Genomic DNA, 20,996 nt, shown 5'->3' on the forward strand with positions numbered 1-20,996 from the left:
TAAGGAGCTGATGTGACGAAGTACTCGGTAAGGGCCGAAATAATGGCGCAAAAGCTTTGTTGAATGCGATGTCGCGCCAGCTGACTTGCTTCTTCGGCCCTCTGTGTAGTCACTGATGTCAGGGTTCTGTTCTGCACTGTCGCTGACAGGCAGCATTGCATCCAAGGGTGTGGTAACAGTTCGGCCAAAAACAAGCTGGAATGGGATTACTTGAATAGTCTCTTGCAATGCGGTATTGTGAGCGAATGTTGCAAGGTAGTATCTTGTCCCATGTACGGTGCTCTAGGTGTACATAAATTGACAACATATCGGTCAGCGTCCTATTCAATCGCTTGGTTATCCCATTTGTTTGAGGGTGATAGGCAGTTGTTTTCCTGTAGCTGGTATGAGTCAGTTTCATAATGGATTGCGTCAAATCGGCTGTGAACACAGTTCCTCAGTCCGTGATAATAACTGCAGGGGCACCGTGTCGTAGTACTACGTTGGTGACGAAGAATTCAGCTACTTCAATGGCCGTTGCACTGATCAGAGAGCTACTGGTACAGTGATATCGCTGCTTCGATGTTGATGGGTATGGAGTTTACATTGTCAGAATTGAGTATAGTGCAGCATCAGAAGGGCTCAAATCTGTAATCTGTATGTAATCTTTAAGGTGGGCAATGACGGTTCCCTTCACAACATGCTGGACTTCATTTCCCAAATTAGTCAAAAAGACATTCGAACACACGTCAAGCACAGTGGGATTCTATCAGGAGTGCGCCATAATGCAAGCCTTCCGGCATACTGGGTTAGGTAATCCATCGCTACTATAATACACCATTTCCCTGATGACGATGTCAGAAATAGACCAAGGAAGTCTATTTCTACTTATTCACTGAAAAGATTTTGCACCAAAAAACAACACACGCAAGAAAGACGACGACACCACGGGCGCTACTTCAACTGTTTCATGAGGGTGAAAGCACTCAACATATATAGCCCTCCAAAACACCGCGCATGCGTACAAGGCAACATGGAGTACAAAGTTTTATCAGAGTAGGCGTGATAGAAACTTCAGCTCAGCCTCGTAAAGAAACACCAATGTATCACTAACACAGTTAGCACCCGCTTTCTTGATGTAGAAGGCTTCCAATGTTTCACGCGATGTCTGATGCCTTCCTCTACCCAAAATCCTCGCCTTGTGGAACCGTGGAAAACAATTGGTGCAAGCCCTGCAGTGATCCACAAGTCGCTCACCTTCATTATTCTTTATACCTTTTGCATGTTCCCTAAGCCGGTCGCTGACACAACGCCCCGTCTGTCCAATGTAGGATTTCCCGCAGGACAGAGGAATTTCATATACGACGTTTGTGGCACACTTTACGAAACGCTGGCCATGCTTCATGGCGTTGTGTCAACGACTGCCTTAGGGAACATGCAAAAGGTATAAAGAATAATGAAGGTGAGCGACTTGTGGATCACTGCAGGGCTTGCACCGATTGTTTTCCATGGTTCCGAAAAGGCGAGGATTTTGGGTAGAGGCAGGCATCAGACATCGCATGAAACATTGGAAGCCTTCTACATCAAAAAAGCAGGTCCTAACTGTGTTAGTGATACATCGGTTTTTCTTTACGAGGCTGAGCTGAAGTTTCTATCATGCCTACTCTGACAAAACTTTGTACTCCATGTTGCCTTGTACGCATGCACAGTGTTTTGGAGGGCTATACATGTCGAGTGCTTTCACGCTCATTAAACAGTTGAAGTAGCGCCCGTGGTGTCGTCATCTTTCTTGCGTGTGTTGTTTTTTGGTGCAAAACCTTTTCAGTATGCAAGATCACCAACTAGCCCAGCAGTTAACTCTTCTAAAGTATATTCCTACTTGTTCGAACGGGGCTTCTGAGGGTTCTATTGGATGAAGAAGGTCTGCAGGTTTTAATGGAGCCTTTTTGTGTCTGGCGATCCCGACATGTTCGTACATAATGCTGCACTGAACTCAATAGCTTTGGCCAGTAGTACTTGGTATGAATTTTGGCGAACGTTCGAATCGCTCCGAGGTGTCCTGCTGATGGGTCATCATGACAGGCTTCCAAGATTCCGGATCGCAAGGCTGAAGAAACGAGTAGTAATTTCTCTGTGCTGCGCTCAAAATTTCTTTTGTACAGGACGCCATTTCTCATGACAATGATGACGATCCCCGGCTGAAAACTCGCAGAACATGGACGGAGTCTCCCTGCAGGTGCCCATTGAGTAGGAGCAACTCAGCGTCAGACTGTTGGTGTGTGGCCATCTCAGATGTGCTCACAGCTCCAAGAAACGGAAAGTCGTGTCCATCTTCCACGGGAGCAGATTTTACCGGTGCATGTGATAAGCAATCAGCGTCACTGTACTTGCAACCCGACTTGTACACGACTGTTATGTCGTATTCCTGCAGCCTCAGACTTCATCTAGCAAGTTGCCCAGAAGGATTTTTCAGGTTTGCAAGCCAGCACAATGAGTGATGGCCGCTGATTGCTCGGAACAGGCTACCGTACAAGTATGGTAGGAATTTTCTTATGGCCAATATTACTGTGACGCATTCTTTTTCTGTTGCCGAGCAGTTAGTTTCCGCCCTCAAAAGAATGCGGCTAGCGTATGCAATCACTTTTTTCTCTCTGTTTTGCCATTGAACGAGGACGGCACCAAGTCCTAAATTACTGGCGTCGGTGTAGATGTCTGTTTCCACATCGTCATCAAAGTGCGCAAGAACCGGGTGGTTTTGAAGTCGCCGTCAAAGCTCATTCAATGCATCTTCTTGTTCACTTAGCCAGAAGAAAGGTGCATCTTCTTTCGTCAATCGCGTTAACGGCTAAGCAATCTTCAATAAATGTTTGACGAAACGTCTGTGATAGGCACAAAGTCCTAAGAATCACCTCACGGCCCTTTGATCGGTTGGTCTAGGAAACTTTTCTACTGGAGCGGTCTTCTCAAGGTCAGGACGGGTGACTTCAGGACTAATCACATGGCCGAGAAAAAGGAGCCCATGGAAGCCTAAGCGACATTTTTGTGGCTTTATCTTCAGCCCTGCTGAACCAATAGCTTTGAGCACAGTCCGTAGTCATTCCACATGCTGTTCAAAGGTGGCAGAAAAAATCACGACATCATCAAGATAAACAAGACAGGACTGCCACTTTAACCCGAAGAGCACAGCGCCCATCACCCGCTGAAAGGCAGGTGATGGACACTGATGGTGAATAGAGGCCGAACGGAAGTACCTTGAATTCGTATAGCCCGTCTGGTGTGACGAATGCTGTCTTCTCACAATCTCTTTCGTCCACTTCTATTCGCCAGCATTCACTTTTGAGGTTGAGAGAGGAAAGGAATTTTGCTTCCCGTAGTCTATCAAGGGTGTCATCGATCCTTGGAAGTGAACCAAAGATCGGAATTATGTTGGTTGAACCAACATAATTCAACCATTGACCAGCCCACAGGCTGGTCAATGGTTGAATTACCTTGTCTCTAAGCATTTCTTCAACTTGTTTGCTGATGATCTCTCTCTCCTTCAGTGATACTCGGTAGGGATGCTGGCAAATATGCCTTACAGCTTCGTCGACAATGATACAGTGTTTGGCGATGGATGTTCTCTGGACTTTTGATGTAGTTTAGAAACACAAGGCGAATTCTCACAAGGTTCTCTATTTGCAGCTTCTGGTACAGTGATATCGCTGCTTCGATGTTGATGGATGCGGGTATGAAGTTTACATTGTCAGAATTAAGTAGTGCAGCATCAGAAAGGCTCATATCCGTAATCTGTATGTAATCTTTAAGGTGGGCAATGAGGGCTCCCTTCGCAACATGCTGGACTTCATTTCCCAAATTAGTCAGAAAGACATTCGAACAGACGTCAAGCACAGTGGGATTCTATCAGGAGTGCGCCATAATGCAAGCCTTCCGGAATCTCTTCTCAGGAGGAGGCAGCAAGAACCGAGGTTCAGGTATATGGGTAGTTGCCGTGATGAAAGTACCTCCTAGGGATCCTCTGAGTACCTCAGCGTACGATACTGTCAACCGTACTGGTGACGACGCTTGTGGCTGTGCTTGCAAGTGCTGTTCGTGGACTGCTTGTCTCACTTCTTCGCGAACCACTTCTGCTAATGAAGAGACCGCTGTAGGGCCATTGTTCAGCCGTTGCCTCTGGAGCTCTTCCCGAACCACAGATCTTACGAGTTCTCGTAAGACCTCGATTCTGTTCCTGAACATTGCCAACACTGCATCCACAGATGCGACGTTCATATCGTAGACGTACAGCCTCGCTCGCTGTTGAAGTGTTCTTTCTATAGTTGTCGCCTCAGAGCGAAATTCGGCGATGGTGCATGGAGGGCTCCAAACTAAACCAGCAAAAAGCTCCTACTTGACACTCATGCTCATGCTCGGATCGGCTGATGGAATAAGCAGGACATATCTTTGAGATACATTGCCACGCTTTCGTTGTTTCGTTGGCTTCTGGCTTGCAAAGCAGCTTCAGCTCTTTCCCTGCGGTCTGTGCTCGGATATGTGGCCAACAGCTTCCGTTGGAAGTCGTCCCATGACCAAAGGGCAGCTTTATGGTTTTCAAACCACGTTTGTGCACAGTCTTGTAACGCAAAGTAAACGTTGCGGAGCTTCCGGTTTTCGTCCCATCCACGGCAGTCCGCGATGCGCTCAAAGGCTTCTAACCAGCCCTCAGCGTCTTCGAAGATGTTGCCATGGAAAGGTTCGGGTGTCCGCTGCTGATCAACGAAGATGCGGGTTGAGGGGGTCTGGGATGTCATTTCGCTGTTGTTTGCTGCTGCTACTCTAGTTTGCTCCGGCAAAAGAGGAAACAGGCGGCTCACCATGTAGGCGACTTTTGTTTTGCGGCCGAACTGCATGTTCAGAAGCAGCCTTTGAATAAGGTGCTAACAATAGGCCCGCTTGACACTCTGCATGACCCCTTGGTCGAGGGGTGGAATGGTAGAGGTGGAGTTCGGTGGGAAAAACTTTAACTGCACGTTTTCCAGCTCAGCGTCCTCTATGATGTGGACGGAACAATTGTCTAAAAGTAGACAAACCTTTCGGCCTTGCCCGCCCATGTCCCAAATAGCCATAGCGCGGGTCATCCACGTCCGAGTATTGGCCACGTACTTCACGGGAAGGCTCAGATTTCCTTTGAAGCAGCGTGGTTCGGCAATTTCTTTATGACAAAAAGCAGCTGCTTGTCTAAACAATCCATATCGGCACACAGGAGCACGGTTATTCTCTTCTTACTGTGCTTGCCTCCGTGGCAGTGCAGCCCCTTAAAATCCAGATCCTGGTGGGCTACGAAGTTTTGTAGAAAATGAATAATTAGACATTTTACAAAAATAAAATTATTGCATGCATGTTATTCGTACGCACACCATTTTACTAACGAATGTGATCCAAAACGTTTCCTCGGAGCTTGGATGCTCCTCCATAAGAGCGCTTTGCATCGCCATTACCAACGTTACATGGTGGCTTTCTGTTGCTCCAGCGGCCCGAGACGCATTTTGTTTTCCTATTGCATGGTATTTTAAAAGCATGACAGGAAACCGAAATGAAATCGAGCTGGTGGGCAACACCGGATGCCACCGAAGCGATACGTGATGCCCACATCGCTCCGCCTGCAGTACGAAATGGCAGCGTGTTTGGATTATCGCCTACTGAAAGCGTGCAGTACACTACCAACGGCACTATGCGCCACACGCTGTAAAACAGATAGGTGAAGATGCGTATCACAATAGGTTTTGTGGTGATAGCTGGGTACACAGCATGTGACGACCCGGACGGACATTTTCTGGTACCGGAATAAGAAACTGTGCACGGCGTCGTTCGCATGCGAGATGAGTGGCTATATACTGTTCCCGATTGCGTGCGCCTTGTGCTTCTTCTTGTTCACATGGGCTCTACAGCTGGAAAATGTATACAATCGCAGTCTGCAGCAGGGAACGGCAGCGCATTTTGCTTATCGCCTGTTAAAAGCGTGTACTACGCTTCTGATGGCTCCTTGCACTGTGAAACAGATAGGCGAAGATGCTTATCGCAAAAGGAATGGCGGTGATAGCTGTGAATGCCACATGTGACAACCCCGGAGAAGATTTGCTGGTAATGAAATGAGAAACGTGAGTGCACGCCGGCGTTTTCACGTGAAACGGGCAGGTGAGTATTGCGGTGAAACTGCCGTGGTGGGCAGCTATATACTGTTCATGATTGCGCACACCTCGCACATTTTCTTGTTCACATGGGATCTAGCGGCTGGAAAACGTATCACACGATCGCAGTGTGGCGACGTACTGAATGTTGGTGCCAGAAAATCATGCTTTCCAGGAATGTATGACCCGGTAAAAGATAAGCGTAGCTCTATTGGGTCATTTTTTGTGTTCTCCATTGCAAACGTTGGTGCTGGAAAAACATACGTAACAGGAACATATCAACGAGGTTCTACCTATATATAAGAAAGTGCACTTAGTGTAGCAAGTTGCTCTTCATGCGCTTTATTTGTTTTAAACCCTATATGATGAATAATCAGAGGGGGAAAGAGTGCGATGATGGCCCCATGCATGTTGCCTGCGCATCTGTGGTTATAACGTCACGCGCGCATCGTAGGTGCCGGCGCAGCTGTGGCAGATGCATGGGAGGTGCGCTGACGATGACGGCACTTGTGTTGATGTAGTGTGGTGCAATATGAAATAAATGTATTATTTCATAACGTGTGCAGCCCATGTATGCAACCTAAACAGCTTCGCTGGTAATCCGTCCCCATATCAATGTTGTGGCCCCACAAATTTTTTCTTACCACCTGGTGTTCTTCAACATGCACCTAAACCTAAGTGCACAAATGTTTCAGCATTCCACACGATTGAAATGTGGCCACCACAGCTTGAATCGTCCCCAAGCTTGGCAGTGCGACACCATAGCCACTAGGCTATTGCGGTGGCCCAGTTCTCAGGCTGTGGCTGCGACCGCTTATCCAAGTGCTTGGGAGTGTAGCTAGGGTGGCTAGAATTGGGAGGTGTGAAGACCGCGGCGCCGCCGCGCGTTCCTCGCACTGGGGGAAAATATGGCGCTTCCGTCGGGGGCGCGGGTAGTGCGACTAGCGCGGGGGCGCCGTGAGCTTGTCAGACAAGTCTCGTAGGCCACGGTGCAGTGCAAAGTAACTCTCGTGGTCGGTGTAGTGCAGCTGCGTTTTTCTCGCGTTTCCTAAGTTTTTCTTCAAAGTAGGTGGTGTGAGCTGCTGTCGCTATCCCTTGACACCCTGTGAACATATTGCAACGACATGGAAGGTCGACAGCAGTGCCTTGACATTGAAAGTTGCACCCAAGTTGACATATTCACACATATACCCTAGTGGATTTGAAAAGATGCGGGTAAATCAGGCCTTCAATATTTTCAACAGTGCAGTTGTGCACGCCATGGACTTACACAAAGAAAAAATTGAGCAACAGTACTCAAATCTGGAGCCAACAAGGGTGTTCATTGACGTGATGGCTCAAACAATGGAAGCCATGACATCACGGTTTCCAGCTGAAGCTTTGAGGTATGCACACAGCAATTGTGCTCATTTTCGTGTGCCGGTGGTAAATGCTTTTCGTGTTGTTTCAGACGTGGCAGTGCTCAAGAAACTGCATTTAACAGCACGCTGGCATTTCTGGATCAGTGGGAGGCCCATGCTAAAGGGCTCGGCTTCTTAAGCAAGGGCACATCAGAAGGTCTCCGTGTGACCATACATTCCACTAAAGACCTCTTGACGTATCTAACTGAGAAGGTTGGGTTCGGCTTCTTGATAACTTCCCGCCTCAGTCAGGACTGCTTCGAGCGTTCATTTGTATTGTGAGACAGTCCAGCGGAGCCAATGATCACCCCACTTCTGCGCAGTTCATCATTATAATGAAGTATGCAAGCTTATGCATTTCAGTCTGGGGGGGCATGGGGACATGGGGGGGGGGCTTCTGTATCCCTCAGTTTGTCTATACAACCTTTCAGACACTTGAGGACAGGTTCACTCGTGCATATAGCACTACGCGGCCGCACGCAAGAGTTGTCAAGAATTTATTACTTGTAGCAGCCAATGTGCCACAGATTGGCTGCAGGAAGCATTCCGCTGATCTAACAGGATCGGTGTCTAGGTTTTATTGTATAACACGTAGGTACTTTTTCCTCAAAGGCTTAAATCAGTGTGTCATCCACAACAAAGCCAAGAAGGTTAAGCCCTGTGTTTTGTACAAATGTGATATTATGCAATAAATGTGTTATTTCCAATAAACATGTATTAAGTCGCAAGCGCTTTGTACTTTCTAGAATTTCTTCACCACAATGCTGATATATTGCATGAACTTCCTCCATTTAAAGTAATGTTACAATCCCAAATATGTGACTTATGTGCGGGCGACAAATTCAAGGGTATTCCAACGCGCTGGCCTTGCGCGGCGATTCCTATGAACTATACTTTCGACAAGGCATAAGCGCGCTAATCTCGGCAAGAGGTGGTCGCAAAAACCGTTGCTGTGTCCGCTGCGTAGTCGGTGCTCGCTGTTTCCATGAGGAATGAGAGCAGCGAAACATTAAATTCTCTCAGCATCTACAATGTAGAGAAAAAAGCCTGGTCAGATTCTAACGCATTCAAACGCTAAAACTAAGCGCTACCAAATCATTTTCCCGTCCGGAGGTATGCAGGCGCCACGAGAAACTACGGCGCCCTAAACGGCGCCCCGGCCGGCAGTGCCGTCACGCGGCAGGAACGCGTTTTGGGGCCAGCTTCCGGAGGCCGGTCTTCACACCTCCCCATTCTAGCCACCCTAGTGTAGCATCCCATTCAGTCACAGTGTTTGCAGTTGCATTGCAAATTGTTTTTGCCTGTTTTAGCCAGTAGCAGCAAGAAAAAAAGCTGCAGACAATGGGTAAATTGAACCCTCTTCATGCTCAACGTGCGTCCATTTGACTTCAATGTGCCAGCTATCACTACACACATCCATTCTGCCTGAAGGTGCGATCATAAAGTAAAGGCAGCACAAAACAACAAGGACAGCGAAGTAGAATCAACACCACCATTATTTTTCATGGGATGTTCAACATGGTGTGTTCTGTCGACCATGGTGAAAATGTAGAAAAATAAAAAATGGCAATAGTTCTTCCTTTCTCGTAACGCATGCAGCCAATAAATTAATTTTGCACGTTCTATGACCGTACAGTAAGTTTCGGGGAAAAAGAAACACATCTGACTAAAGATAAGCGTACGTTTAATTACTCTAATTCTGCAAAGTCACTAGAACTTGCATGAAGGATCGTTCTGCCATCTCAATTTTCTTTCAACGGAGTCTGCAGAGCCTTGCAATAAAATTATGTTACTTCTGACACACTTATGGACAGTATTTGGACAAATTATGGACAGTATCTTAACTCATGATCTGAAGGGCATATGACATGCGTCTAAATGTATGGACTTGAGCCGTGGCATTCAATCTACCGACCACCAACTATGCTTGCCGGTATTGTTGTCACATAAGTGAGGAAACAAGCTGCCGGGGGGAAAATAACCTGGGAACAAGTTGCCCCATTTCCAGGTACACCCGTTGTTGACACTAAACTGTTCCTCTTTGTACACAGCCACTATCGTCTACCAGCCCCTGTACAGGCACTGACCGTCGTGACATCGCCCTCGGTGGTGTGGCTGAACAGCAGCCGTTGAGCCTGCACGCTGCCTGATGAGTAGATGGCAAGTGTCACACCCTGCCTACACTTCCATGTACTCAATGTGGGCACCACATCCGGGTAGAGCCTAAAAGCAAAGTAACAATGATAAGGAAAATAACTTGGGCATTGTCCTGACTTACACTGTGTATGCACGAAGGTTTGATGGGCAGAGAGCTTTCAAAAACAGTCGAATCTGAACAATTTGAATTCCAAGAGGCCCAAAAATTTATTTGTATTAAATGAAATATGACGGAAAATATGACTGAAGCTCATTGAATAGAGGACTCACGTGCACCGCTCCATTAGGCAGCGCATGTGCATTGAGCTATTGCACGAGTGTTGAGTTCCGGAAGTGTGGCTTCGAGGCAATGCGGCACGTGCTCTCGTGAAGCCATACTTCTTGGAGAATTATCGCTGCTGTGAAGCTGCACTTCATGGCAAAATTTGCATGTAGCCTGTGCGCCAACGTTACTGCTAATTTTTTTTAATGCATTACTTGCAATGGCAGACAGGAGCAGCGACCTCTGCGTGGCCACAATGTCCGGTCAGAAGCACCACCGCACAAGTTAGCACACTGCTGAGAGCAAGGTCGGTGGCGTGGCATATTCAAATTAAATGTCGTTAAAAACTTATGCATTCAAATTACCAGGTGTTTTCACACATTGAAATACCCACAATTCTGGCAGGACCACAGCATCAGTTCGAATAAACCGAAAGTTGAAATCAAGTGGATTTGAATAAACAAGATTCCGCTGTACTGTAGCGTGTGGGAAACAAACGTTAATGGCACATGTACACACCTCATACCCCTGTCAGACAGGCACATTCAATGTCACCTTACACAAGTGCACTTTGCCATTAGTGTCACTCACGAGCTGACAAAAGGAGATGGCATTCGCTGTAGACTGCACTCAGGAGCGAGTGCATTTCTCTAACTTACTTTACGGTGTGAAAGTGTGCGGCTTCCACAGTAGAACTTCAAAGTTGAGGAATACTTGATGTGAGATCAGCTCTAAATGTGAAACTACTGTTTTGCGATTTTAGATGTGTGAGCATTCCCATGCCATCTGCAGTGGATGGAAATTGGCACTCTTACATTGCTTGCCTTTGTTGAAATGCTGTCTCGTGTTGGCTTGTGGTGATTGAGCATGCAAGTGCATTTGTAATGAATTACAGTACATAAACTGAAATTCACACTAAATATATGTTGACCCTTCTAATTTACCCATCAACACTGCCATCAATTTTACATGACACCTTCCTTCCCTATGCAGCAGTGCACTAACAAAGTGATATTTGCTGCAGTTGAGTACCCTCAATGCTCAATGTGTCAATAAATTTGTCCACGTGACCAGAGTGTTATTTTTGTAGCGTGCCATGAAATGTGCTAATCATTTCCTCGTATCATAAGAGGCCAACAAACACTGACACCAAGGACAACATAGGGGAAATTACTTGTGCTTAATAAATGAAATAAAGAAACGATCAATTAATCGAAATGAAAGTGGAATGAAATCCGGCAAACACTGATGCCTTCAGGTAGCATGTGTGGGCTTATTGACCAGTCGCCTTTACCCAAAAAGATCATGTTCACGTGATGTTTGCGGTGGAGAGGATGTCCCCCGTCTGCCGCCAAGGTCTGTGAGTGGTGGCGATGGTTAACACTCCCAGGGTTCTACTAGGAAACAAATACCCAAGAAAGTGGACGAGGAAACGGCGCCACGGTAGCTCAATTGGTAGAGCATCGCAAGCGATATGCGAAGGTTGTGGGATTGTTCCCCACCTGTGGCAAGTTGCTTTTTCATCCACTTTCATTTCGATTAATTTATCGTTTCTTTATTTCATTTATTAAGCACAAGTAATTTCCCCTATGTTGTCCTTGGTGTCAGTGCTTGTTGGCTTCTTATGATACGAGGAAATGATTAGCACATTTATGATACGACTAATAAAAATCGGGCCCCTCGGTTAATCCCCTTTCTTCTCGTTCATTTCCTCGTAGGCACATTAGGTGTGTATATGAAGTTCAACACACTTATAACAAATATTTAAGTGCTAAGAAAACCTCACTGTTATAATAACTGGGTTGCACGAAAAAAGCAGAGGGTACAAACATCTAAACACTTTACTTAGAGAAAGAGAAGTACTGCCGATACCAATTATAACATTACTGGTTTGAACCTTTTCATTGATGACAACACATATAAATGTGAAAAATAATGTTTATTGTCGATCTAAATGTACCAGGCATGTCAAAAATAAGCATAATCAATGAAAAAAATTAAAATGTTCTCAGAACTTTTTCAGCAATAGGGGGAAACCACAGGCAGAAAACTGGAATGGGCTTCATTCCAAGCTACTAAAAGCTTTGTTTGGGATTCATACAGACAGCTTTCAAGCTATGTGTGAACCATAGGTGTACATTTAATTAGATTTGTATCACACGTGTAACAACAGTGCAGCCAGAGAGACCTTGCATTGGTCTGTCTCCTCTGACTGTTTTCAAAAGAAAGCAAGTTGTGTGTCAAACTTCTTCATCCTCGTCCAATGTTCATGCTCTAAACCAACAAATGACCTCGCTAGAACGTTATCTAGCGAGGTGAGTCTAGCAGTGCTATTGGAGGAATTAGAGGGCAGTAAATGGGATATAATAGATAATAGGGCTCAGTGAAGTTAGGAGGCCAAAAGAAGCATATACAGTGCTAAAAAGCGGGCACGTCCTGTGCTACCGGGGCTTAGCGGAGAGACGAGAACTAGGAGTCGGATTCTTGATAAATAAGAACATAGCTGGTAACATACAGGAATTCTATAGCATTAACGAGAGAGTGGCAGGTCTTGTTGTGAAACTTAATAAGAGGTACAAAATGAAGGTTGTACAGGTCTACGCCCCTACATCCAGTCATGATGACCAGGAAGTCGAAAGCTTCTATGAAGACGTGGAATCGGCGTTAGATAAAGTCAAGACAAAATACAGTATACTGATGGGCGACTTCAATGCCAAGGTAGGCAAGAAGCAGGCTGGAGACAAGGCAGTGGGGGAATATGGCATAGGCACTAGGAATAGCAGGGGACAGTTATTAGTAGAGTTTGCGGAACAGAATAATATGCGGATAATGAATACCTTCTTTCGCAAGCGAGATAGACGAAAGTGGACGTGGAGGAGCCCGAACGGCGAGACTAGAAATGAAATAGACTTCATACTCTGCGCTAACCCTGGCATCATACAAGATGTGGATGTGCTCAGCAAGCTGCGCTGCAGTGACCATAGGATGGTAAGAACTCGAATTAGCCTAGACCTGAGGAGGGAACGGAAGCAACTGGTACATAAGAAGTCGATGAATGAGTTAGCGGTAAGAGGGAAAATAGAGGAATTCCAGATCAAGCTACAGAACAGGTATTCGGCTTTAACTCATGAAGAGTACCTTAGTGTTGAAGCAATGAACGGGAATCTTGTGGGCATCATTAAGGAGTGTGCAATAGAAGTCGGTGGTAACTCCGTTAGAAAGTATACCAGTAAGCTATTGCAGGAGACGAAAGATCTGATCAAGAAACGCCAATGTATGAAAGCCTCTAACCCTACAGCTAGAATAGAACTGGCAGAACTTTTGAAGTTAATCAACAAGCGTAAGACAGCTGACATAAGGAAATATAATATGGATAGAATTGAACATGCTCTCAGGAAAGGAGGAAGCCTAAAAGCAGTGAAGAAGAAACTAGGAATTGGCAAGAATCAGATGTATGCGTTAAGAGACAAAGCCGGCAATATCATTACTAATATGGATGAGATAGTTCAAGTGGCTGAGGAGTTCTATAGAGATATATACAGTACCAGTGGCACCCACGACGATAATGGAAGAGAGAATAGTCTAGAGAAATTCGAAATCCTACAGGTAACACCGGAAGAAGTAAGGAAAGCCTTGGGAGCTATGCAAAGGGGGAAGGCAGCTGGGGAGGATCAGGTAACAGCAGATTTGTTGAAGGATGGTGGGCAGATTGTTCTAGAGAAACTGGCTACCCTGTATACGCAATGCCTCATGACTTTGAGCGTACCGGAATCTTGGAAAAACGCTAACATAATCCTAATCCATAAGAAAGGGGACGCCATAGACATGAAAAATTATAGACCGATCAGTTTACTGTCCATTGACTACAAAGTATTTACTAAAGTAATTACAAATAGAATCAGGAACACCTTAGACTTCCATCAACCAAAGGACCAGGCAGGATTCCGTAAAGGCTACTCAACAATAGACCATATTCACACTATGAATCAGGTGATAGAAAAATGTGCGGGATATAACCAACCTTTATATATAGCTTTCATTGATTACGAGAAAGCGTTTGACTCAGTCGAAACCTCCGCAGTCATGGAGGCATTGCGTAATCAGGGTGTAGGCGAACCGTATGTAAAAATACTGAAAAATATCTATAGCGGCTCCACAGCCACCGTAGTCCTCCATAAAGAAAGCAACAAAATCCCAATAAAGAAAGGCGTCAGGCAGGGAGATACGATCTCTCTGATGCTATTCACAGTGTGTTTACAGGAGGTATTCAGAGACCTGGATTGGGAAGAATTGGGGATAAGAGTTAATGGAGAATACCTTAGTAACTTGCGATTTGCTGATGATATTGCCTTGCTTAGTAACTCAGGGGACCAACTACAATGCATGCTCACTGACCTGGAGAGGCAAAGCCGAAGGGTGGGTCTAAAATTTAATCTGCAGAAAACTAAAGTAATGTTTAACAGTCTCGGAAGAGAACAGCAGTTTACGATAGGTAGTGAGGCACTCGAAGTAGTAAGGGAATACATCTACTTAGGACAGGTAGTGACTGCGGATCCGGATCATGAGACTGAAATAATCAGAAGAATAAGAATGGGCTGGGGTGCGTTTGGCAGGCATTCTCAGATCATGAACAGCAGGTTGCCATTATCCCTCAAGAGAAAAGTTTATAACAGCTGTGTCTTACCAGTAGTCACGTACGGGGCAGAAACCTGGAGGCTTACAAAAAGGGCTCTACTTAAATTGAGGACGACGCAACGAGCTATGGAAAGAAGAATGATTGGTATAACGTTAAGGGATAAGAAAAGAGCAGAATGGGTGAGGGAACAAACGCGAGTTAATGATATCTTAGTTGAAATTGAGAAAAAGAAAAGGGCATGGGCAGGACACGTAATGAGGAGGGAAGATAACCGATGGTCATTAAGAGTTTCGGAATGGATTCCAAGGGAAGGAAAGCGTAGCAGAGGGCGGCAGAAAGTTAGGTGGGCGGATGAGATTAAGAAGTTTGCAGGGACAACATGGCCACAATTAGTAGATGACCGGGGTAGTTGGAGAAGCATGGGAGAGGCCTTTGCCCTGCAGTGGGCATAACCAGGCTGATGATGATGATGATGATATATATATATATATATCTATATATATATATATATATATAGATATATTGCCACGTACGGGTACTTGTTTCTTTTTATCGGGCGACACGTTGTACCGCCTAACAATGTTATCGCACAGCGCAGGACGCGCCTGCATGTATCGGAAGTTTCCGGAATGTTATTGATGCTTCCATCCGCTGTCTGTGACCGAACCTTGTGCAATCTGATCGCATGTGTGTGCGATGCGAATAATGTCGAACTTCGTGGAAGGCACGCGGGTCCCAGCGATTACTCTGGAACATTCGGCGACAGATGTATAAAAGCCGACACGCTTCACCCGCAGATCAGATTTTTGACGATCGCCGACTGTGTTCACCGCTGTCGCCATTCTTTGAGTGTAGCCTGTTTTTGAGGGCACAAGTTTGCCCAATAAAACGCTAGTTTCATCTTTCCCAGTTGGGCTGCTTTCTTCACCGTCAGTACAACGTGGCATCTGGTGGAGGTGCTAGTGCGTTCATGTACCGAACGCCCCCACAAAGCCGCGATCCAAGACCGAAGCCCGAGGGCAAAACCAACATCGCTCAAAACCAGCGTGCTAGCCGCAGGCTGCAAGGACTGCCCCAGAGCACGGACTTCTACCTGAGACGACAAGGAAGATCGTGGTCAAGACAACTTCAATGGCTGCCCCAGTGTCCCCCGTTATCCTACAACAACCTCGGGACCCACCAACCTTCCATGGAGCAGCGACTGAAGACCCGGAATCCTGGCTGGAGACCTACGAACGAATCGCGACTTTCAACAGCTGGGACTCCGACGACAAGCTGCTGCATGTATACTTTGCCTTAGAAGGCACTGACAGAACGTGGTTTGAGAACCAGGAGTCGACTTTGACAACATGAGACCTGTTCCGTAGCGGCTTCCTGCAAAGCTTTACAAGCGTCTTGCGCAAGGAAAGGGCCGAAGCTATGCTGGACGCCCGAGTGCAACTACCCAACGAGAACGTTACCATCTTTACGGGAGAAATGAGCCGTCTGTACCGCCATGCCGACCCGGATATGCCCGAGGAGAAGAAAGTCCGCCTACTTCTGCGCAGGGTGAAGGAAGAACTTTTCGACGCAATGATACGAAGCCCACCGACGACCGTAGAAGAGTTCCTTCGCGAGGCCACCAGCATCAAGAATACACTCGAAATGTGGAACCAGTAATTCAACCGCCGCACGAGCTCTACAAACTACGCAGGAATTCAAACACTGCCCACCGATGACCTGCACGAGACTATCCGAGCGGTCATGCGGGAGGAGCTACAGAAGCTGTTCCCATCATCACAGCCTCAAGTGGCTTCGATTGCCGACGCCGTACGGGAAGAGCTCCAACAACAACTCGGAGTAGTCCCTGAATCGCCACAGCCTCAACCGCAAGCGGTGACATACGCCGCTGTAGCCCGCCATCACGTTCCCCCTCCGCGCCCACAGCAGGACCCAGTGACGACACAGTTCCGTCGTCCACCACCACCCCCGCTGCCAACCCGTCACCCCACATGGCATTCCAAGGAAGACTGACCGTTGGCGCGTCCCTGACCACCGCCCACTTTGATATCACTGCGGAGGAGCCGGGCAAATCTACCGCCGATGCCCATACCGGGAGATGGGACTCCGAAGGTTCGCCGTTAACGCACCACGACCACAGATTGGCGAGCGACCTCGCGATATCGCCGACTACCTCACCGCCACTCAGTGGAGCCCTCGATGACCGTCCCGTTTGCCGTCACCAGGCCGCTACCTGTCGCCGCAGCACTGACCGTACACTAGCCCAGCCCAGGGCAGCTCTGCAAGCCCATATCCGGAAAACTAAAAGCAGCAACCGATGGAGGTGCAGTTGCTGTTCGTCAAACTGACGAAGATCCTCCGCCGCCGACGAAGAGACCATCTCGACGACACAATAGCGACACGCCGCCGTCCCAACGAAGTCAGGAAGCCAAGACTACGCCGACGAAAGACAACCTGACGACGCCACATACCAGCCACAGGTCAACGCGACGCAGCCGTGATCCGACGCCAAGACCTAACTTTAACGCAAGACAAAGAACCACTGACCTCGACGTGCTTCTCGACGGCCACGCAGTTACAGTCTTGGTGGACACAGGGGCCGATTACTCCGTAATGAGTGGACACATCGCCGCCCAATTGAATAAAGTTAAAACTGCATGGGAAGGCCCTCAAATTCGAACCGCTGGAGGACACCTCATTACGCCGACTGGAATCTGCATGGCAAGAATTACCGTTCATGACCGGACTTACCCTACCACTTTCGTTATCCTCCAGCAGTGTTCACGAGACGTCATTCTCGGCATGGACTTCCTGAACCAACACGGCGCAATCACAGACCTGAAGTCAAAATCGATAATGCTGTCGGAAGATCAAGCAATACCACCGGAGAGCTCTCGTAGTCACCACGCCTTGAGTGTGCTCGATGATCAAGTGAGCATCCCGCCGCGCTCCAGCATTATTATTTCCGTCGCCACTGAAACTCCCGCTGATGTAGAAGGCGTCATTGAGGGCGAACAACATCTACTGCTCGACCATGAAATTTGCGTCGCAAGAGGGATCGCTCGACTCCATGGAGGGAAAGCAGAAGTTATTCTAACCAACTTCAGCCAAGAGTTCACGCACATCAATAAGGGCATGACAATCGGGTACATCGAGGAAATTGTGGAAACCAGCAATGACTTTGTCCTCTCGGATTCTGCCACATCTACCCCGATGAGCATAGTACCCGAACCAGACTTCGACGTAAATACAAGTCTTCCTATGAGTAAGCAGTGTTAAGAACGGCCCGCTGACGTGCAAGTTTTGCCAACCAGTTGCGACCGCAGGCGGCAACTTTTCCTGGAGCGTCGCCACAAACCTCTAGCTGCGGCGTGACTAAGTTGACTGTGTGTCGAGAACAATATGTGCGTCCTCAACTCTCCGTCGCTGGAGCCGAGTTCGATGAAGCAGGCTTTGTGCCTGCACTCGTCACCGCCGCCCTGGTCTGCCGCGAGCGGGGAAGCGCCGCGGGAACGTCGACGGAGACCCCTTCCCACGCACTGTTCTTGCAGTAAGCCCCACGTTCTGCGAAGACAGTCGGGCCTCGGCGGGCTCCGTGAACGTGTGTGTGTGTGTGCGTGTGTGCGCGTGCGTGCGTGCGTGCATGTGTGTGTGTGTGTGTAAGCCCTCGCGTAAAGAGGCGGCCGTTTCTGTCACCTGGGTATCGGGGGAGGACTGAGTGTTTATAAACCGCTGTTGTGCAGATGCTCAGGACACTCTCTCAAGCAGTCATGTTAGACTGACGTACTTTCTCTCGCAGTCATGCTAGACTGATGAACTGCATGTAAATACTGTAAATAAACCCATATTCTTCGTTCTCGATTAGAAGCAGTCCTTCCCTTCACCAACGTCCTCAGCGTGGATAAGTGGGACGACGGCATGGGCCAGCTACCTTCTAATTCATGCCGGACTCCAATTTTGACAACGGGTTACGAGCGATGGGATTGAGCCCCCAATCATACTGCATGGACAAGCTACCCAGACAACACCAAATGTCCTAAGGACGTCCCAAGCAAGTACTGAAGTCCCAAGTCCAAAAAAGGAAGTAATATGGATGTCCCATGGACTTAAGCGAACGGATGTCCAATAAACGTCCCAGAATAGTACATGAATGGGAATGGTACATATGTGCTTATTTCACGAATATTTTATGTGCCATCCCAGTACACCTACGCGCTCAAATTAAACTTGCGTAACCCTGCACACATAATATACATTACGGAGGCTAGAACACAAAATGTCGCTTATTTACTGTAATTTTGCATATTAATTCTGCCGTTCGCGCGTTAATTAGCAAGCACAACAGGTACGTGCGTGAACAATATTGCGCGATAGGCTACGTTGGGCATTGGTCCCACATATATGTATACATTAACCTTGCGCACTAAACCGGTTTAACTCCGATGGCGCACGAATGTAGTTCAACGTACACATTAGAGAGTTTTAGCCCAGCGGGTTTACGGCCAGCGGAACGGAGCGGGCGAGCGGAGACGCGACTGCGCATGCGCACCACGCTGAGGCGGCCAGCGGTTTTACGGAGCAGCGTTTACGCCCGCTGGAAAGCACTCCCCAGCGGAGGGTATACGCAGCGCGCGAGCGTGCGTAAGCGCGCGCGGGCGTGCATGGGAAATGCAAGATGGCAGCCGCGAACATGAACGCCGCAGTTCTGCATCGACGACGGCGACTGCGGCGCTGACCCGTACATTAGTACTCAGTACATTATTAACAAATAATGTACTGAGGGCATGTAATATATCTTTATTCGACATTTCTTGCATTATAAAAGCAAGCGTAATTCAAGTTCATTTCTCAGTAACTCCTATTCGGACCACTAGGTGGGGCAGCAGAGCGCCCCGCTCTTTACCCCGCTCGAGCGGGTGAGTGATCCGCCGGGCTAAAACTTTTTTTTCGCGAGCCGCTCCGCTGGCGCAACGGTGGAGACCGCGAGCGGAGCGAAACGTAAACCCGCTGAGCTAAAAGTCTCTATTATTGGGGATTGAAACCATCCGTGCGACAGACCTGCTTACTTACTTCCTACTTGCGAAATTCTCGAAGAAGCGGCGAGCAGTTTCGATAGTTTCGGTTTCGGTTCTTTTTGAATGTATCTTTTACTCCATAACTAATTCCAAATATGCAGGGAAAACACAATAAAACAAAAGCATTATTATTAGTATTTAAAATACCGAATAGATTCTTTTTACTTTTGCCCTTATTATATGTTGATTATATACGGCATGGCGGCTATGGCTGCTCTGTTGCCATGGTTTCGCATTTTCTCCCGTGGGCTCCGTGTTCGCATAGGTCCTACATAGTTTCGGGGTTTCGTGCGCTTTCTCAAATAGTTTTTATAGTTGGGCTCGTGGAGCAAGCGTGCGTTTCAATCGAACGTAAGTGTTGTCATTTGCTAACTGTTTCTGATCAGTCTGGCCTGCGGACATACGTCTGATGGCCTTGTTTTTCACCTCCTTTAGAGCTTACGGTTGGCGGGAAGTGCGCCATGGAAAACGAAGACGAAAGTAAGTTATCGTCGCATTTTTCATTCCTCCATGTTCGTAGCGTTAGTCTGCCGCTCTTAAAGTGCAGTCCAGTGCTATACTCTCAATGTCACTCGCGTAAACAACACGCACACGTCAATTTACTGGCGATTGAGAATCTGAACAACGAGGAATACAAGCGAGCAGTAACATCAGCATGGCTTCCATGTCTAGAGCGACTGCCTACCGTTGCGTCAGCCAAGCTGTGCAGGTCGATGTGCGCACAATATTGGCAGCTGCTGGCGAACATATAAACGCAAGGAATCTTCCTGGTGTCGCTGCCACCTCCTTTCAGCCAGTGGAAGTTCGCGAATCACATCCAAACCTTTCGCTCGGCCAAGTTGCGAGGGGCAGCATTCGTGGCGGTGCGCAGGAATTTTGCAATGTTTACTAGTCTGGTGACAGCATACATAGCAATCACAGTTTTCCCGTGGATTAAAACATGTTGGCGGGCTAGTTGGTTAGAATCTATGGTAGAGTGGTATAAGCGCGACTGTACGAGGACGTAGGAAGAAACACACAGCGCTTCACTTTCAACTATAGATGTTATTTTCGCACGCATTGATAAATATATACCGTACGAGCGAAAACAAACGTAACTACAAAAAAATAACATTGAGTGGTGAATTTCAATAAACCGTACACGTGTGCAAGGCATGCGGAAAATATGTACTGTAGTGGTCACAAAGATAAACCAAGGAATCATATCTCCTTTTCAGATAGCGATACCGAAGGCTTGCTTACGCACTTTTCCTCTAATTTTGCAATCTCGTAGGCCTCCACAATCTCCCTCGTCATCCTGCTATGAGCCCTATACACAATGGA

General features: G+C 47.4%; 1 protein-coding gene across 5 annotated transcripts in view; it reads right to left on the minus strand.

Annotated features, from left to right (window-relative positions):
• The window catches only part of Enoph (enolase-phosphatase E1), a 260,291-nt gene that overhangs the window by 63,015 nt on the left and 176,280 nt on the right, over window positions 1-20,996 (minus strand). For all 5 annotated transcript variants that reach the window (XM_055073259.2, XM_050182505.3, XM_050182504.3 and 2 more), the window contains one exon: window positions 9,631-9,766. In XM_055073259.2, coding sequence (XP_054929234.1) covers window positions 9,631-9,766 — 136 coding nt within the window. The remainder of the gene's footprint in view (window positions 1-9,630; window positions 9,767-20,996) is intronic.

This window comes from Dermacentor andersoni, chromosome 7, assembly GCF_023375885.2.
Source record: "Dermacentor andersoni chromosome 7, qqDerAnde1_hic_scaffold, whole genome shotgun sequence".
Lineage (NCBI taxonomy): Eukaryota > Metazoa > Arthropoda > Arachnida > Ixodida > Ixodidae > Dermacentor > Dermacentor andersoni.